The 20,138-nt window shown below is 37.5% G+C and overlaps 1 protein-coding gene across 1 annotated transcript; it reads right to left on the reverse strand.

Moving 5' to 3' along the window:
• Positions 1 to 95: 95 nt before the first annotated feature.
• On the reverse strand, positions 96 to 19,791 carry LOC139119045 (solute carrier family 28 member 3-like). The gene is made up of 11 exons (XM_070682664.1): positions 19,665 to 19,791; positions 14,258 to 14,395; positions 12,842 to 13,125; positions 8,585 to 8,726; positions 7,700 to 7,891; positions 7,116 to 7,277; positions 6,613 to 6,875; positions 5,342 to 5,510; positions 4,656 to 4,832; positions 3,682 to 3,862; positions 96 to 1,935 (listed from the first exon to the last, which is right to left on the reverse strand). Exons 1-11 carry the CDS (start codon positions 19,725 to 19,727, stop codon positions 1,868 to 1,870), a joined length of 1,839 nt encoding a protein of 612 aa, XP_070538765.1. The 5' UTR covers positions 19,728 to 19,791; the 3' UTR covers positions 96 to 1,867.
• Between the last annotated feature and the right edge of the window lie 347 nt (positions 19,792 to 20,138).

The following is a 20,138-nucleotide window of genomic DNA, read 5'->3' on the forward strand; positions in this document are numbered from 1 at the left end:
TCGTACATAGAGGGTATGAAGTATATCTGGAATTATTTGGGTAAATTAAAGAATGGTTTTGTTTGTTAACTACTGGATTACTACATTATCACGCAAAACGAACAGAAGAGAATATGAATACCCATTATACCAGTACCCTATCAGCACAATAACTCTGTGCTGATGCGAACAGAGCACATTCACGCCTTTGTGCGTGTTTTTCTTGTTGTATACAAACTATATCACATTGTCCTGATGAGCAGTCCATGGCAGTCATGGTCCAAGAAAGACTACATGTACGTTCTCAAAGCATCAGGAGGTATCCATCAAAAAGTAGAGATTTATTAATTGGAGTGGCGAATTTCCTTCAACTTGCAGCAGAAATACAAAAAATATGCGAAAAGATAATACCACAAAAGTTCATCTGAACCATATCTGGACATTTATTCCAATGGCAGCTTGCCTCCCGTGATGTATAGGAATAACTTCATTCTGAAGCTAAACCCCACCCCACCCTCTTTCTTGGCAAATATGACACATTACCTGACCTTTAAGCAAACTATACCAGATTTCCCCATACTCTGACCACTATCACAAACATAATGTAAATCGCAACCCTCAATAACAAAGCTTTGACAAAGTAAAGCCATCGTTACAAAGGTGCATTGAAATAAAAATCGTGCCTTACTTTCAACTCGGCAAAGCTACCCTGGTGCTTTTTCCTTCGAGGATCGAGCAAAGCTCTACTGTGCAGACACGAGCGTTTTACATCAAAACGTTGAGCGCGAAATTTTCCTTTGTTTCCGACCCTTACACAAGTGCAACCTTCATTTTATCCATGAAAGTCGGATTTACGCGGTTCTGATTTTATTTGAATAAATTTTATTATGCAAATTTCATTATAAATCTCTGTCATCCGCAGAATGGCATTTAACATTCAAATTAGTTGCAGGCGATTGGAATATGCTAAGATAATCGGTACAGTAATCCACTGTAAACCGAATGTGGCTGATACTTTTGATGTTTAGCTTCACACTATTTTTGTTTTAATGTCCATGATAGGTTTTTGTTCTGCTCCTCAAAGCATGCTGGGATAGTTATTAGCTTGTGAACTTGCTCCTCAAAGCATGCTGGGATAGTAATTAGCTTGTGAACTAAGCCTGTGCATGTGAGGACTCCGTTTTAATTCTTGATAAGTTAATTCTGGTCCAGACTAGAATTCAAATATAAATAGTAGCAGTGCATTCTACCTGACGACGCGATGTTGGCAAGATGAAAAGTACAGGTTCTCGTATACTTTGAGGAGTAGAACAAAAATATGCAATTGAGACACAAAACGAAAACAATGGAAACATTATCCAAAGTTAAAACTACTCAAAAACAATCCAGCTATTTAAGAAATTTTACATTCATAATTCTACAATGAATATCGGAAAATGTTTCTTTATCTTTATGTAAAGATCGACTTATGAATAGAGAGGGGAAATAAGAAATAATTTGTAAAGATGTGTAATGATTAATGAAACCGGAAAAGTTTTACACGCCTAATGAAAGCACATGTACTAGATCTTAAGTCACAGAAAACAATAGTGTGCAGATTTGTTTAGTCCCTGATGTGTCAATTTGTTAGATGCTGAGGTAGCAGAGAAATATTCCTATATATAACCCAAACAAGTAAACGCGCGAGTGTTAAATAAAGTTGGTAGACAATTTAACTCTGTCAGTGATTTTAATTTACTTTGTTGTATTGCTGAGAACGGGATTAATGGGTTTATTCACGCCGAACGCAACATTTTGTCAATGGTACTTGTGACTACAATGAAAAACGTTTACATTTATCATGCAGTAGCTGCTTTCTAGTTGCTACAGCATACCGCCATGCTAACATTTAAATCGTACCACTTAGTGTTCCGTTTACAGATTGTTCTGTGATATCCCAGTCGGTGTATAACATTCCTGAGAGAGAGAGAGAGAGAGAGAGAAGAGAGAGAGAGAGAGAGAGAGAGAGAGAGAGAGAGAGAGAGAGAGAGAGAGAGAGAGAGAGAGAGAGAGAGAGAGAGAGAGAGAGACAGACAGACAGACAGACAGACAGACAGACAGACAGACAGACAGACAGACAGACAGACAGACAGACAGACAGCGTTAGTGAAATTATTAATAGACATCAAATCAGGTCCAATAACACACATAAAAGTACGATACCAGAAATATTTCTGCGACAGCTAATGACTGACATAAATAGAGTATACTTGTTTTAACGTTTTAGCATTCTTTTCGTTGTCAGTATTTCGAAATATTGCTGGCCATTACCCGGAAACCCCCCAGACAGTATTATTTTTAAAGGGAATAAGGCGAAATGAAGTAAGAACGATGAAATTGTGCTCTAGGAGTAACTAGATAGGCAGTGTTTACGAGAATCACAGACTGTCAATTAAGAGTATTTTGTGAGAAGTATAGTCTATATATGCAAATACATTTTCTATCACCAAGTTGGGAAAAAACCCAAACACTACATAGTAGGCGTCTTTCTAACATCCCGTATAATATGACAGAACCCCATATGGTTCTGTTATTATACATATGTTCTATCTTTTATTTGCATCGAGAGAATCGACGAATAGTCGAGCGCATTACTTGTCAGTAAAAGCTTCAGGGCGACCCTGCGGAGTTATATAACATTGACATCACTGTAATGAGGCCTGGAATCAGCTTTCACTTTTCATTGGTCAACGCCGCCACATCCTCTATTTTCATCAGCTTAACTATTGTTTGCTTGTTTATCAAGGTGACGTAAGAAGAACGTCAGAGAGCTTGAACTCTGCTTGCGATCGCTCACACGTACGTAGCAACATGCCCTAGATAGCCAAACGAAGAGAACTTTTAGCCTGGAACGCTCTTGATTTTTTCACATTTTGAGCTTGGAATTCTTCTAAATGATCGATACAAAACAGTTTGAAGATTTTAACGGGAAATTTTTAAGATACGGCAAACGTAACTTGTCGAACGATCAAATTTCAGTGTTCACCGTGGCAGACAAGCGCTCACTGTTATCAATAGCATGTAGGACACACAAGTACAGAATAAACTGCATGCAAAAATGACTTTCTATTGCAAAGAGGATCGTCCGGTGAGAAAACTACTAGTAAAAACGCCTCTGAAAATGTTAACTGTTTAATTGGCTCCGCTGTGTCTGCAGTTACGTGTGCATAGATGTATTATGGCCGCCGTGGTACCGTGGCCACCGTGCAAAAACGGACGTCGCCCGTTGTCAATGTTTTTGCTTCGCTGACAAACAAACTGCTCGTCCCGATGATAAAATCATCCTCATACTATAATAAGTACATGCAATTTTCTTTGTTGTAGTTTTTATTCGGTAATGTCATCCATTTTACGATAACTAGCACCGAACCAAGGTAAAATGAAATCTTGTAAACGACAATTTTGGTGTTTACAAACAAAAATTGTTCCGGGTCAAAATTGGTAAATACTCATTAACATAAAGAATGGTAAAATAGTTTTGGTATTGCACTGCAGTGCAAATACCGGTAGTACGAACGCGCTTCGATGCAAGTAAACTGTGGTATATATGTAATAATAACAGTTATGCTATGCTCTAGTTGTGTACTGGAATGCAATTCTCGCAGCTAAACAGGTCAAATCATGGTCTTACTATGTTGAATAATGGCATTATACTGAATTTACCTGCTACACATCCAGTCATGAAACATGTTACTGTTCCGGCGACGAGCGCTCGTGTAGCTATGGACGCCAAGTCGCGGGCCCTACCCGGTGCAATGGACGATATCGCTCCTAACTGTATGCCGATGCTGGACAAATTGTCAAATCCACAGAGGATGTACGTTGCAATGACCTCGGATCGCACCTTTGCAGAAGACAAGAATATGTACAACACTCTTCGAATCTTGCTATGTCGCTAATACAGCATGGATTGTTTTCATGCCTCGCCCATCAACCAAGGTAAGCTTGTCAAATACGGCGATTTAATTGGTCGCGGCGAGAACACAACAGTGGTATTTTCGCCGTAATACTATACAGAGTCTATGTCGTGGCATCTCCGCTTATTTGCAAGTGGAAACAGTATGAAAAATTTATGAATATTGATATAAAAGCAGCATTCCGTTAAAACAGGTAAAATACAATTTCTCTCTTAGTTCGGCTATCTTTTCCATGTAAATAGTACAAAAAAGTACAAAATACATTCTGAGTCAGAGAGAAGTAATTTGCATGCAAACACATAACAACACAAAATAACACAGGAAGTACTTTATGGTGGGATATATGTTACTTATTAACTTCCGTTTTGCAGGTCTTTAGGAAAACAGTAGTCTTCTCTACTGTTCATACGAAGGGGGTTGTCAAGCTGATGTAAGAGCCAATGTATAGATTTATCACCTGTTATCATCATGGTTCTAAACAAGCAAAGTAAATAGATGGATATTTGAAGCCGTCGTCCGTAGCACCGATTTGACCAAACTTGTTCTATGTGGGGTTTGTGACAAGTGTAACATACTGATATAAATTTGTTTGAGCTGATGTAAGTAGATTCAGTTAAAAAGTGTCATTATATAGAGGAATGCCTCGAGTCACATGAAGATGAAATGAGAGAGAAAGAGATAGGTAAATGATGAAAAATGTGAGGAAAAATCGATATTTACCGACATGTACGGTTCTACCCCATCTTCTCTGTTCGAGATCAGTTCAGACAATTTTTCGTACGCAACAAATTCATTAATAAAGATCTTTGTTCCGATGAGACCGGCAACATATCGGCAGTCGGCCCACTCAACCCCGATGATGAAAGCAACGGGCATGAAAATGTAGGAACAAATTAACTGTAATGAGAAAAATTATAACAAATCGAATAGTTATATACCACAAAGTGCGCTTGTACAATCCCAATTTTCATTTGTTACATGTTATAATGAACTTCAACAATCAACATGTATGCATTTAGGAATCACGTTTAATTCGCCCTGAATTCTCAATTAAGCCTTTCCAGAACCAGTACATACGGAAAAGCTTACATGCACGAAATTGTTACAAATAGACTTATATTTATTAAATATATACATCTGATGGTTATAGCAGATGATTTTATTTTAATAGACATCAGCTTTCGCTCAAACTGGTTATTCAGAGCACACCAAAGAATGAAGTATTATTGTCCGCATTTAAGGAATCCAGTTCAAATCAGTAAACTAAGTGACAGAGTGTTAAGTAATATTAATGTATATCAAAACAGTTTTTCCGACATAACATTTTTCTCAACCTTCTGTCTGGCAGCACGACTCTCCCTGTACATGTTAATGAAGAGATTTCAGCTCATGAACTTCGTCTTCACCTCGAAACTAAGTTCCGGTACGCCAACCATCCACCCTATCCAACCAAGGACAGCGTTGAGTAAAGCGATGAGTGAAACAAATGCGATCAGATTAGCAGCGATATATCCGACCATCACTACAGCCGCACAGGCTCCATTGGCCGCTGCTTCTATAAAATTCTTGTCTGTTCTGAAATTGTAAGGATCTTTGTATGTATACATCTAGCTGTGAGTCTTTCCATAAGTCATAGATAGATAGATACACATGTATATACTTGTCTATATCTTTGTTTGTACATCTATCTGTATATATCTAAAATATTATGTTGGAAGTTTATGTTTGGCTATCTCTCTCTCTCTCTCTCTCTCTCTCTTCTCTCTCTCTCTCTCTCTCTATCTATCTATCTATCTATCTATCTATCTATCTATCTATCTATCTATCTATCTATCTATCTATCTATCTATCTCCGTGTAGTGACTGATATTAGATTAACACACTTTATATATATATATATATATATATATATATATATATATATATATATAAAGTGTGTTAATATATATATATATATATATATATATATATATATATATATATATATATATAACAACCTATATTCTACACGTTAACGTTCAACAAGCAATGTTTATTTGGACGCACATTATTACAGGCGTACGGATTCGTCAGCCTCAATCTTAACACTAGGTTTCAAAACAAGATAAGATGAACATTTCCCTCATTTAAACTAGTATGCGGATATTTCAACCACTTTCTTTCAAAATCATGAAAAAAATTCAGGGGCACCGTGCAAATTTGTGTATTAGAGAAATAAATTACCAAAGCTTTACCGATGTTTGGAATTAACACGATTGGAACTCTTTTCGGATAATTGGATGGTGAAGTAATGTCGTTTTCATCCGCAAACTGTAAGCTCATATGCTTTTCTTTTTAAGTAATGCACTTGTTTTTATGAGTATTGCAACATTCAGCGATAGGGCACCTGACACTTTTGAGAAATTTAAAAACATCCAATTGAGAACATCCAATTATCCCAAATTAGTTTCAATCGTGTTAATTCAAAATTGTTTCATAAAAATAAGACAGTAACAGTTTTTCTTATTCAAAGTGCCTCAAAATGAACCCCCACAAGTGGTAGATCAGAAGAAAATTGTTAATTATTGAGAGTCCGAATATCTGTCCCCGAGGCGCATTCTACCTTAATAGCACAATGAACAATCGCTTTACTACTATAAAATAGATCTTGGATTTTATTTTTTAAAGTTTTGCTTACGATTTTTCGAGTTTTACTTTTATATCTTTGTGATGAATGGCCTTGTCTGACGTCGTCTCTGGATAGAAAAGCTTGGATATCCCCAGAGCAGCTGGAGCTGATATCACTGAGGCCGAGATCAGGTGAGACGCGCTCACACCAAAGGCGATGTATGCTGCCAATAAGGAACCAGCGATTGTCGCAAACCCTCCGACCATCACCGCGTGAAGCTCCGACAGAGTCATGTATTCGACAAAAGGTTTGATCAGAAGGGGTGCTTCTTGCTGACATTACAGAAAAAATCATCAGATACAGTCTCAGACCGGCTATAAATCATGGCACTTTCTATAAATTGCCACTAAATCCATGTGAAATAGTATCATACACTGTCGAAGGTAATGCAAGAACTGTACTACCAAAATCTCGAGTATGGTAAAATAGGATTGCTCATAGAAGAGGAACGCTAACCCAGCGATTGCCTTTTGTGCTTGAGAGTGACGAAAACTTAGTTTCTGTGAACGTACCTGACCCACCAATATGTTACCGGCAGCATTGACAGATTCCGGCGCCGAAGTTGCCATGGTTACTTCGAATAACCATGCCACCTTAAGAATCACCCATTGCATGATTCCAAAGTAGTACACGATAGACATGAAACTCGCAAAATAAATTGTTACTGGTAAAATCTTCGCACACAGAAGTGAAGCCAGCAGTCACGATGAAACAATGAGAATGTAGAAAATACAAGGTCGTTTTGGGTAGGGATAGCAGTTAAATTAAACATGGTCATTTGAATATGAGAGAGAGAGAGAGAGAGAGAGAGAGAGAGAGAGAGAGAGAGAGAGAGAGAGAGAGAGAGAGAGAGAGAGAGAGAGAGAGATTTGATTATTTTTGTCATGGTGGCAAAGGAAAACCAAAACACGACTTATTTTCTTCGTCACGTCTTTTAGACGGGTTAAACCTTATTGGCCAATTAAATAAAAAAACGAATAGGCTAGAAATCACACGGTGCCATAATTATAACAAAAATTGTTATGGAATTTCACTGACATTCATACCGTTTGTCTCACACATTTTGTTAAGGCAGATGTTTTGCAGTCAAACTTACCGCGAAAGCGAAGTAATGATCTCGGAAGTCTTCGCCAAAAACAAACTCCGCTCCGTGATCCGCAAAGGAAAGAAAAACTTGCATAAAGTCTCCAATCCATTCGAATAATTTGTATCCGAAATAAGTACGAAGAACAAACAAAGCAAAGACGAATTGAAGGCCAAGTCCCCATAGAACTGATCTCCATTTGACCTGAAACGCAACATAAAAAACTTGACGGAAATTGGTATGCGGAATGTACTCAATTATACAAAATGCAATGGTTTCTCTGTGATAATTATGCAACCGATCATCAAGACGAAGGTGATGCAAAAGAATGACTTAGTTGATCGTTGTTCAAAATTGAAGGTCACATATTAAGGTAGTATGTGCCTCGAAAGGGAAAGAATTAAACTTAATTTTGCTGATGATAGACTTTACTCAATGAATCGTTCAATCATGCTATCTCACTATACACCAATAAAAAATCACGGCCACCGTGCAAATGTTGGAACCACAGAAAAATAACTTTGCATTTACCTATACTTAAAATTCAAAATGGCCGCCATCCATGAGCTTCCTCTGTGGGAAATATTAACTTTCCGACTCTCACAAAATTAAGACGGTGAAATCTTTATTTATTCCATGATCTTCAAAATTAGAACACACGAGATATGGACCAAAATAGTACAGTAACACTCTGAGATTCCGAATATCTGTCTCCGACGCGCATTCTACCTTATATCTAATTAATACCAACAACGATAATGGCATAAGACCGACTAAACTTTTATAAGATAATTTATGTTGATAATAATATTTTACAAATTCATAACTAACCGAGCATGGAGACTGGTGTGCATAGCAGCGAATGTGAGATAATAATTAACACATGTGTATACTCACAGCGTCCGGGTATTTGGAGCAGGCAAACCCAAAGATGATGAAAATGCACGCACCAACTGAAGACATAAGTTGTGGAGGGTATTCCCTGGCTTCATATATCAGAAATACAATTAATCCGACAAGTAGACATATGTATAGTGGCCTGTTATAAAAAATAGATAATATATATATATATATATATATATATATATATAATATATATATATATATATATATATATATATATATATATATATATATATATATATATATATATATATATATATATATATATATATATATATACGAAAATGGTTTGCTTGTCAATGCAGGCAAAGTATAGTGCTCAATGCATTTCTGCAGGGCGGTAATACTGAGAATCTAGGAACTTGTAGTTGTCACTCTACAGGCTGTTTCATGCGCTAAGCAATCATCAGGAGTTTTAAGTATATATATATATATATAATATATATATATATATATATATATATATATATATATATATATATATATATATATATATATATATATATATATATATATATATATATATATATATATAGGTTGTATATTTTCTGTTTATTGCGTTGGTAATGTTGACACAACGTTTCGTCCTAAGAGTAGGACTTCATCAGGTGAATAGATGTCTACAGAAGAAAAAATACAGACAAAAACAGAACAAAGTAAGACTTGTTCATCTTCATCAAATCGCGGGCGTATTTTAAAAGCCGATTGAGTTACAAAGTTATATAAGGTAATTAGAGTGTGACAATCCTTACCGTTTATATTTGGTGCAGATGGAAAGTGGCAATTGAAAATTGGCGCTAATGGTTATTCATAGTGCCTATCTGAGGGCGCTGTGAGCAATTGTTATTTAAATTTTTTGTCGATCTCGAAAAAAAATTGAGAACTTTTTTCGCCCCACCCTCCAGAGAAGTTTGTGAATGCAGCTTAACTCATGAAATGTGTGTGTGTGTGTGTGTGTGGGTGGGGGTCATGAATTTTTTGTCATCTAAAAAGTAGGGGGGGTCATCAAAATTTTTGGTGCAATGGGTAGGGGGTTCACATATTCTGACTGATGCACAGGAAGAATATGCCCTGGCCATATTCACTGAATGAACACCCCTAAATCGGAGAGAGACGGTCTGCAATCGAATTGTCTCTGCCCTTGATATATCTAATGTCAAGGTTTAACTCCTGTAACATTAAAAACTGCATCTTAACAATCTCACATTTTTTCCTTTTAATTTCTGTAGAAAAACAAGAAGGTTGTGATCAAAGTAAAGCACTATCGGCAGATTTGAAGATGTAACATAAAATTTTGACAAATTTTCCTGTAGTAATCAGCCATACAGAGAAAGCGCATCAATCGTCTCCTGCAATTTGGAGTGGGAAAGCTTGAAATGGCACTTATTTTGGCATCGACAAATTTTACCTCACCCTATGTCCAAGATAAGTCACCCTTGCCAAACCAAACTCAAATTTGACGAGGTTGACAGTCACCATTCCTTTGTTCAGTCTCTCAAAGAACTTCAGCATTAGTTTGATGTGTTCTTCCCATGTGCCGCTATACAGAACAACATCATCGACGTGGGCTCCACATTCTTCTAATCCGTATAATACGTTTTTTATCATCAGTTGAAATGTTGTGGGAAAGGTTTTCTTTATAAATTGCATTAATATTATATAGGGCTCAGTCCTTGGTGTCGCGCCAGTCGTTGAGATTAAAAATGTTATTTGTATTGATTCATGATTAGTAATCGTAAAGGATAAAATAGCATTAATTGTTACTTTTTCTATACATTTGTACAACTATGACCGGTTTACCCTCTGATGAAAACAGTTCACGTACACGATTTCAGACCCTGCAGGTATAGATTTTCTGTAATATGTACAAAAGTTGGTCATATATTGGCAATTTTTACAATGATAACTACCTATTGTGTTTAAGGGACGTATTGTGCCATCATTAACGTTGCAATAGTAACTGTACCGCCCAACTTCCGTTATTGTAAGCTGAAAACCAGCATTACGTCTAAAAACGGGCAAATTTTGCACAAAGTTATTGACACAGGGAGCACTTTTCTAACATTCAATCCCAGCATTCTTTGCGATTGTTCTCGTTCATATGCACGACAGATTTCTTACTTCTTCTATTTTTAGGCGTGATAGTAACGATATTTTGTATCAGCGACAGGGTGGATAATAATAATAATCATGCGCTAATAAAAAAGATACATTTTATTAATGGCATGTCATAAAATAATAGCAAGCACGTTTCGCATTTGTATATTTACGAGCACTCAAAAAAAACATAGCGGCGCCCACGTTAGTCGGGTGCACTTGCGGTTACTCGCATACTCAATTATGAATCTGCGCATGCGTAGTTAGTAGGCCTCTGGCGCAACTATTACACATCTACCATCGAGAACAATAGATTTTGCGTGCGCTAAAAAAGCCGTACGGAACGCCCGTTCCGAAAGATGTACGTCTTCAAGGCGCCCATTCCCTGCAGCTGTACCTGCACGTTCACTGTTGAATGATTTCAAGGGACTCATTGGACGAGTGCCAGAACATGTCTCACGCGCTCAGTACGTACGTGTGCACTGCACACGATCCAGAACTTGCAGAAGCGCGTCCGAGATAGTGTTCCACACTTGCGCTATAAATTGGAAGAAAAATTGTTGACATTGTATGAAAACGGTCATGTAAAATGTATAATAATAAGGTTATTACGAGAAATACCGCAAAGGATGCATTGGGACATTGGCGCCGCGCATCGCCCTCCGCGTCGGGCGATATGCTGCGCCAATGTCCTCGTGCATCCTTTGCGGTATTTTGGTAATAACCTCATACTACCTTGTACTTGAACAATTTGTCAGATGTAACAATGGCGGATATTTCATGGGAATGATCCCTCTAAGGGACTTGTCAGAATCCCTTGAGTAAATTAAATTTTTGACATACTTGACTTTTCCCACATGGTCGATGCAGTCATCAATCCTAGGGATAGGGAGAGTGTTTGTCGTTGTGAGAGTGTTCACTTGCCGATAGTCGCGATCGGTACACGAATGATATCTTCCATCGGGTTTTGGCCCAAGTATGCATAGTGAACTTCCAGGTACTGTTACTTGGTTCAATAAAATCATTGACCTCTTTCTGAAGATAGTTCGCTTTCATTGGATTAAGTCTATATGGATGTTGTTTCACCGATATCAACATCGTGATAACTGATGTTTGTCTTCGTTCGAACATCTTGAAACAAGCCCTTATATTCGTGCATCACTTCCTTCACCTGTTGTTTTGTGAAGGCTGTAGATGTGCCAACTTAGATTCAAGATTTTCTAGGATTTCTGAATATTGGAGTTTGACCGATCCCTGCTTTAAATTTAGAGAATCTTCACTGAAGCCAGTTCACTATTGCTATCTTTATAGTAGTTTGAACTGACAACACCGACAGGTCGTGTTACTGTAGGATTATTCCCATCCTATTCCTACCTATCATCCAGGGGAGTGTCATGGGCAGGGCACAATATGCCAGCACGGTAGGACTATGGAACCACTATTTGATGTATTTGTAGCCCAATCGTCATCAACTAAGACATCTCGAGGTCTTCATTTACACATGAGAATACCAGACTTGTAATGGCCTTGTCCCTAGTAAGATCGTTTTCAAAAAGAAGGTGAATCCCTTGAAAAGGCCAAAAAGGCCTAATACCAATCCAGAAACAAAGTCCGAAGACAAATACACATTATAGAGAGGAACAGAAATGTAGTCACTACAGTCTACCACTCGAAAAGAACTGTAGCATCTGAAAATGACTTTTCAGAAAATGGAGGAGTATCTGCCAACAGAAGAGACTGGGAAGTCCCGGTATCTCTTAAAATTTTGACAGGGAAACAGAAGACAAATCAATAAAAAGTGATGCTAAACCATCATGAATAAATGGTTCGAAAATATCCGTGATGCTATCTGGAGAAGAAATGACCTTCACCTCATTGATTCGGGATAAGAGGATTTAACATCAAAAAATGTGTTGCATACATTATTAGACTCTAATTGAGATGGTGAAGAAATAAATCTGGCTAAGATACACTTATTGTTGTTATTGAATCTTGTTTCTTTTGTTTCCACTTTGATTTATTTGTTAAAAAGGATATATATATATATATATATATATATATATATATATATATATATATATATATATATATGGCAGGCAATTGATTAACCACGCTATCTTTGTTGTATCTCAAAGATGTGTGTTAAGCACTTACCATTTTATTATATACCAATATTTGTTCAATAATCCACAACATGGAGACAGACACTTTCTCCATATAGCTGCACCACATCTATCTCTCACAAGAGCATAGACCATATACAATAACGCCAGACTTGTAAAGATGAACAACGCGAGTGCGTGGTAAAAATTATACCAGCATGCATAAATGAAGTAGGCACAGTAACACACGACCAGAGTTGCATACACTGATAACAATACGGTTTCCGAATGCACCTCGCACCAGTTATAAAATGCTTTTAACCCGTCGCCAAGTTTCTGTAAAAGAAATGCAGAAGAATAATTACCATGACTTGTCAAAACTTGTAATTAGTACAAGAGTTAACAATTGCCAAATATTTACAACATTTGAAATTCAAAATGGCCGCAAGCCCTACGTTAACTCTGAGGGCAAAAAGTAAAAAAATTAACTTTCACGTTTATAAGCCAGTTAAGGCTTTAGTGACTCCCTGAGCTTCAAATAAACCAAACAAATGGTATACCAAAGCTATATTGTAAAGTTTTAGAGTCCAAATATCTGTAAGAGTCTCAGAGGTGCATTCTACCTTAATTGGGAAAATGCAATGAAAAACTTTAATGAATTCACCGCCAGAGTGATTTTACTCTGGCTAAAGTACGATTAGATAAACACTTGAATTTTCCATCATGAAAATTCGAAAGAGGAATGCACATTGGAATGTGCAGTTTGGTAGAGGATCACTTGATAATTTTATTTTAATGTCCCCCTCCTCTTTTCTGACATTGACCAACTGTAACAGTAAATTTCTTACGCAGTCTTGTCGTCTGCTAGACTGACCGGGATAAAACCAATCAAGCAATGTATCAATATTATCCAACATTGTTTCAAAATTATCACACAATGTATCATATAATCAAACACTTAATCAATATTATCTATAGATATCTACTGTGTTCATTTTTGTTGAGTGCACAGTACACTTTGAATATGTTCATATTCACAAAACCATGGCCAGTCCAATGCCGATAGAAACTACTCAGTGTGACCATGACATTTAGCGCCTGTTTTAATCTCACGGCCAGCCTCTTTCCAGCGTAAGAGTTACCCCACAAATTAATAAAATATGGAAAATATATTTTAATCTTTATAGGTTGATGTTAATGTTGATAATAACGCCCTGAGGGAGGAGGAGGTTGTAACAACATACAAATTCGACTAGTCAAGAGCAGATATAATTAATTTTATACTTGATTTCAAAATCGAACTTAACAATTTTGCAACTTTCCCTCCAAAAAGATTTTCCTTTTTCGCAAAACAGTTATGACACATGACGTTACACAGTTTGCACTCTAAAATCATAAAAATAAGTAAGGGTTTAGCGTAAAGTACAGAAATTACGAAGTAGTCAAAAATTATTTTTTTATAACCAACCTTGGAAATTCCGCCATCTTTATTTTCAGACGATTCCTCATTCAGTGGTACTGGATCAAATTCATATTTATTGTAGACGTATTCTGATTTCTGATCATTGGTGATAGCTATCCTTTCTAATACCACGGATCCATGGTCCTAAAATGAACGTCATTGAATATTATGAGTTACGCTGTTTACTCCACTGAGTTCGTCAATTAATCCTGTGAGATGTGAATCCTAAATCATTTATGCAATTAAAAGCCAATAGCTGTAACTTTTGCTAATCTTTTAACTGATCTTTTATCTATTTTCTGTACTCTATGTCAATATCAAATTCTTGTTTTAACCAAAAGGTATGTTTTAAAAAGCAATTAATTAGCTTGCCGACAGAGCGTACATACCTGTGCGCCGTGCATTCTCGCGAACAAGAACTTTTTTTTGCTCCACAAACCTACACAAAAATCCTCTTCACTGTATACACGTTTAGCTACTGTGGCAAAGAGGCCTGTGGCTTTACGACAATAACATTCGTGAAGAATGCACTGTCATTGTTTACATTTGAATTCAATTTCTGATCCCGACCAGAATCCGGTTGTCAACAATAACTATGTAGTCTGCACATGTACAGGCTAAGTTGGCGCTAAATGCGTGTGTCTCCAGATGCGTTGAGAGTACAACAAGAAAACTTACTTGACATAAACAACAAAAAAGTGAAAACAAATCAAACGTTAAAGCTACTGACCCTTTTCTACAAAGTTTTCTACAGCAAAAATCCCCAGTCAAATCAATAGGCGACCATAGATGGCTTCAAGGATATATAAAATCGCCTTCTTGCTCTTTACAACAATGTTAACTGTTTATCTGAACTTCCATGCGATTTGAATTATCCGCCATGTTTGAACCCCATCACATAACGAATTACTACGAACACCACTTCACGTCAACGTTTTTGGAAGAGCGCGTTAGCGGCCTGTTACCTTCATCACAGACAAATATAGACACAGACTGGCAATGCGGCATGCCTTTTGTTCCATGGTCGTCTCGGTAGACTATTGCCTTTTCATATTAAAATGGGCTTCAAAGGTGTTAAACTTTTTGGAGACTTTGTTTGTGGTTTATAATTGCACGAGACTATGCGAAAATACGACGAGATGGCATCGTGCTGCCAGTCACGAAGCAACCATAGTTACTTTGTGAGCTCTCAGGGCAGAAACACTGCTTCACGCCAATCAAAACATAACACGCCAGCAGTTTCATAAACATGTCCTTCCTTGACGAACGTGTAAAGACGGTAGGACTGACCGTAAACCATTGAGTAAAACCGGACCGTATCGATAAAAGACTTTCAAATTTGGTTCAAACACACTCATATTATATTCTTAAAAATCTGAAAGGAATTTTTAAAACGGTAAAACTCACTTTCCTGAAGCTCAAAACACTCCCCTTTTTGCCAGCACCGCCAATTCCGCTCAGCACCACACGATAACAACAACACAAACTTTGCCGAACATACTTTCGCTTAACAATTGTCGAAAATCCGAAAATTACCGAAGGATGCATGGTCGGCACTCTTCGGAAAAGAGAGGCGAGAGCAACCTTAGGCGAGGCAAACATCGATTGGTTACGTAACCGTTTCACGCCTTGAACACTACCCGTTGCAAGTCTGTGTCTATATTTGTCTGTGCCATCATACAAACTTCAACACAATATATAACGAGGAACACACGCACAAACACACTACTGTAAAATAGTGACACTTAAAAGGGCATTTGCCAGTGAGTTTAACTATCGAATGACATGGACTGTGACACAGAAATACAACCATAGACCCAATGGTTGTATGATAAATACTAAAATCATGTAAGATTGCTATGGTGACAGTCAAGTACAGAGTAATACATTTTGTTTGCATTTCATGGTGAACAAATCTTGATATACCTAAATCTTCGTAGACTTTCAAGATATTAGGGCATTTTCCTGGCATTCCGTGTTATTTTTTTTTAATCAATCATGACATGATCACTTGTTGAACTTTGAAACATCGCACCCAGACGTGCCACTTAACATCGGTGACATCATGCTGCCGGGTGCTGTCGATCGATACTGCTCACGATATTTAGTAACCTCTTGACACACAAAATCTGTTCGAATGTTATTTAACAGGGAATTTCTCTGAGCCTCATGCAATTATTTGTATCAGTTGAACGGTATTTCGAACCGCGAGTCAGTACATGGCAATGACGGCAACTTGACCTGGCAGCGGTCGTCCAGTGTCTTTCGGTCATTCGCCGGGTCATTCGTATGGCAGTCTTTGCAGCGTTTGCTGATTGGAAGTGGTTTGTCAAAGTCAAAGACCGCTAAATAAACACAAACATCCGCTTACAGGAAATCGGCCTTGATCAATAATTGCCGTGAATACCGTAAAATTCATGTCACAAACACCAACATATCATTTAAACATTTATCTGTTGAACTTTGTGTTCATACAGCTGAAACGACAGGACTGTACATTCCCTTAGGCATGCACCCTACTGCCACTGATATTGCAGAACATTTTTGTATGGACGAAGCTCAAGTTGAAACATATTCCCGGGATTGACTAAAATTTCTTTTGGGCGAAGTTCTTCATCTTAACGTTGTTGTATTTAGACGTGCTATATAGAATCACCATTTTTTCTCACGCGGACGCTCACAGCCGTGAACAGCCGAATTAATGTTGAAGACCATTTATTCTTTCTCGCGATGGTTTAGTTATCATGTCTAAAAGCGGGATGGAATATATCCATGGTCACTCATTCATTCAGTATCTATCAACATATCAAACAATATAAACAGTATGTCTTGTCGTATCAAACAAAATTCATGAAAAATGGCTGACTTTGTCCCTCAGTTACTTAGTCACATTAAATTTACCATCTAATGATATTTCAGAACGCAGTATCGTCACTTTGCAAATAGTGATATTATAGTAATAATGGTAAGTACGAATTAAGTGTTCTGATATTGTATTAATAGTTAGAGTCTTACCGTGCCGCCCCGCTTCCGACTAAAGGTCACTTCATTGGTATCTTACTCCCATTTATCTATCTATACTTTTGACATTCTCAATGACTAGCGGGAGGCGTACAGGTTGGTCTTCAATTGACAAACAGCTTGATACGCGCTCCCTGTTATGTGGTCTGTTGCATCAAATACATACTAACATTGTACAGATACTAGGAACGCTAAAATGTTGTGCTGCTGTGCACATGACGTTTCTATCTGCAATGATAACCGTGTAGTTAATAAACGCAGACAAAGGTCTTATGTCACTGACCCTTGGCTAAGATCAAGATTCTTGCTAGGATTAATTAATATTTTGCCAAGGAGATTACCTGAGGAAAAAAAACACATTTTGCCACATGGGAGATCTCCCTATCTGCTTTATATTTTCTGGCCAGGTGTGAACATACATTAGGTACAATAGCAATACAAATAAAGTTTAATTTTGAAACAGTAACCAGTATTTATAATTCTCGAGCTTTAACTCCACGGTAGGCGAAGTCTTTTGGACAGAAAACAGTAAAGCTGTCTTGTGTAAACAAACCTTTGTGAATAATTCTAAGATAGACAGGTTTCACAACAGGTCTTACGCGAATGTGAATGCGATGTATAGCAATTTTCTCATTTCAAATGACGCCATACGGGAACGGCGTTATATGGAGACAGCTCTTTTACATGTAACCTTAAGCGTGCGCATTTATTATCATTTTTTAGGCAATGAACATCATTAAATAGTCCGATACAGGTACATACATTTGTAGTTGGGTATTGGTATGTCAAAGTGACCATACAGATACATTAATTTATTCCCTGCCATTTCCATTTGAAATTGGGTCATAACGCCCTCAAATCATATCAGCCGATGCAGATTTAATCGCCCGTCATGGTGCCACACTGCACTGACGACGTCGGTCGCAGAATTTTTTTTTGTATTTAAGTTGTTTTATTGGTAACATTTTCTTTAGTAACAGTAACTTAAATTAAAATGAAGTACAGTGCTTAGTTATCTACAATTTTGTGTAAAATTGAAATCCATTTGCTGCAATGTCTCTCTAATTTGTCTTTTTCCAGAGCTATTTCATACTCTAGATGGTAGTTGAATTTCACTTGCAACATAAATGCTGCAAAGTGTGGTTTACTCTGTTTCATTTTCATGGCATAGATGTGTCTTTTGGCTAACAGTAGCAAGTGATTATGAATGTCAGAGCAACCGTCAACACCAAAGAGCACTTCATTTAAGTTATGTCTCGTGAACAAACTGAGACATTCCTCGAAAAATGTGTGAAACTCATTCCAGAAGGTCTCAGTGAATTTACAGGTGTAAAAAAGATGATCTAGTGTCTCGTTGCTGTTTTGGCAGAATGAACAGAGCGGTGAATGGTCCATGCCTCTTCTGGATAGATCGTAGTTTGTGTACAGAATATGATGAAGAAATTTGAACTGGAATTCACGTGTTTTTGTGTCTATGGCATAATTTGGTGGTGGAGGTGGGGGGGGGCACTCACCCCACTAGTTACCTACAAATTTTCTTCAAAAGTCTACATTTTTGGTCGAATACTTGGATCTAAATCATACATTTTTAACAAAATGACGGGTCAAATATGTTTTACGTCAAAAGTTGTACTGGAAATAAAAGAGGCATCAAACACATTACATGTTATCAAATTTTTGTCGGTCAACAGTCACTGTGAGGCAATAGACGTGCGAGGATTCGAAACCGTGAAACACATGTGTGTACTCTTACTATGACAGTGCCATACCAATAAGGTTTTACATAATCGCAAACATGGATCCTCTCCGTTTACGCTCCCGTACAACTTCTGGCAAAATCTGTCTAAAAATCAGTTAACGTCAGTCTGTGCGTATTTTGTACATGTCTCGATTACGAGGGTGTTCACGCCCCTGCAACTGTCACTGTCCGAATATCTTTCGCATGGGGCAAAGGTGGTCGTTTCGATCAAAACTGTTGTTTAACTTATTTAAGAAATCAGTTGTTTACATCTTGAAACGTTATGAAGGCATGTTCTACACAGCACATCTTTGTGTCCGCTTACAGACAAAATGGAAATACAAAATGGCGATATACTTCTGGCATGCTATCAAAAGATACATGTTAATAGCTGCGGGCTGCACTAACTTTTGTCTCTAACGGTTTCTGCATACCATACAATAGGGTTATGGAGTGTATGATAAATACTATAAATCTATTAACATGAAAACGTGGTTGACATTTGAAGTTACGCCATAAAAGCCGCCAAAGGAGCACCCCCCCCCCCCAATCGTGCAGAAAGACAGTTTCGAATACGCTGTCATAATTTCAAAAAAGTTGATGTTGTCCCAGCACAGACAAAAACAAAGGAAAACGCCCGTCTGCGAATCTTACCTGGCCATCGATTGAACTTGCTCGACCATTGAACTGAAGGTCTGCGTCATTTCCAGAAGCCATTTGTTCTGTGCTTGTGAATTCCAAGCCCTGATGATAACAATTCAAACATCACCTCTCACTGTGGTATGACCTTCGAAGATTCCCGTTCACATATTATTTGCCACCAATCAGAACGTCGCAGTCGGCTAAATGCTGCTAATAAATAACTTACATAATGCCAATTTGATCACATCAGGCAGGCTAGTTGAAAACGGGGCAAGCCAATAAATAGAAAAGACAACTATCGTTATCTATTCCAAAAACTTTGCGAGATGCCTTGGCCATACCGACAAAACCACCACAGTCTACGCATGCAGTAGTGTAGCAGCATTCGGCACAATCGAGAAATAATGAAAAATATTAATATTATCAACAGTTGCAGTTTCTGACAAGATACAGGGCCAATTGTTTGTTTTTTCTTATGAAAAAAAT

The sequence above is a fragment of the Ptychodera flava genome, chromosome 2, assembly GCF_041260155.1.
Source record: "Ptychodera flava strain L36383 chromosome 2, AS_Pfla_20210202, whole genome shotgun sequence".
NCBI classification, from domain to species: Eukaryota; Metazoa; Hemichordata; class Enteropneusta; family Ptychoderidae; genus Ptychodera; species Ptychodera flava.

Bases quoted from the DNA above. Each gene is read 5' to 3' on its own strand.
- LOC139119045 (XM_070682664.1), bottom strand. From the start codon at position 19,727: ATGGCTTCTGGAAATGACGCAGACCTTCAGTTCAATGGTCGAGCAAGT. The intron at 8,727-12,841 runs GTAAGTGCTTAA...TTTTTATAACAG, and splicing joins TATTGGTATATAATAAAATG to GCCACTATACATATGTCTAC. The intron at 7,892-8,584 runs GTGAGTATACAC...GTTGCGTTTCAG, and splicing joins GCTCCAAATACCCGGACGCT to GTCAAATGGAGATCAGTTCT.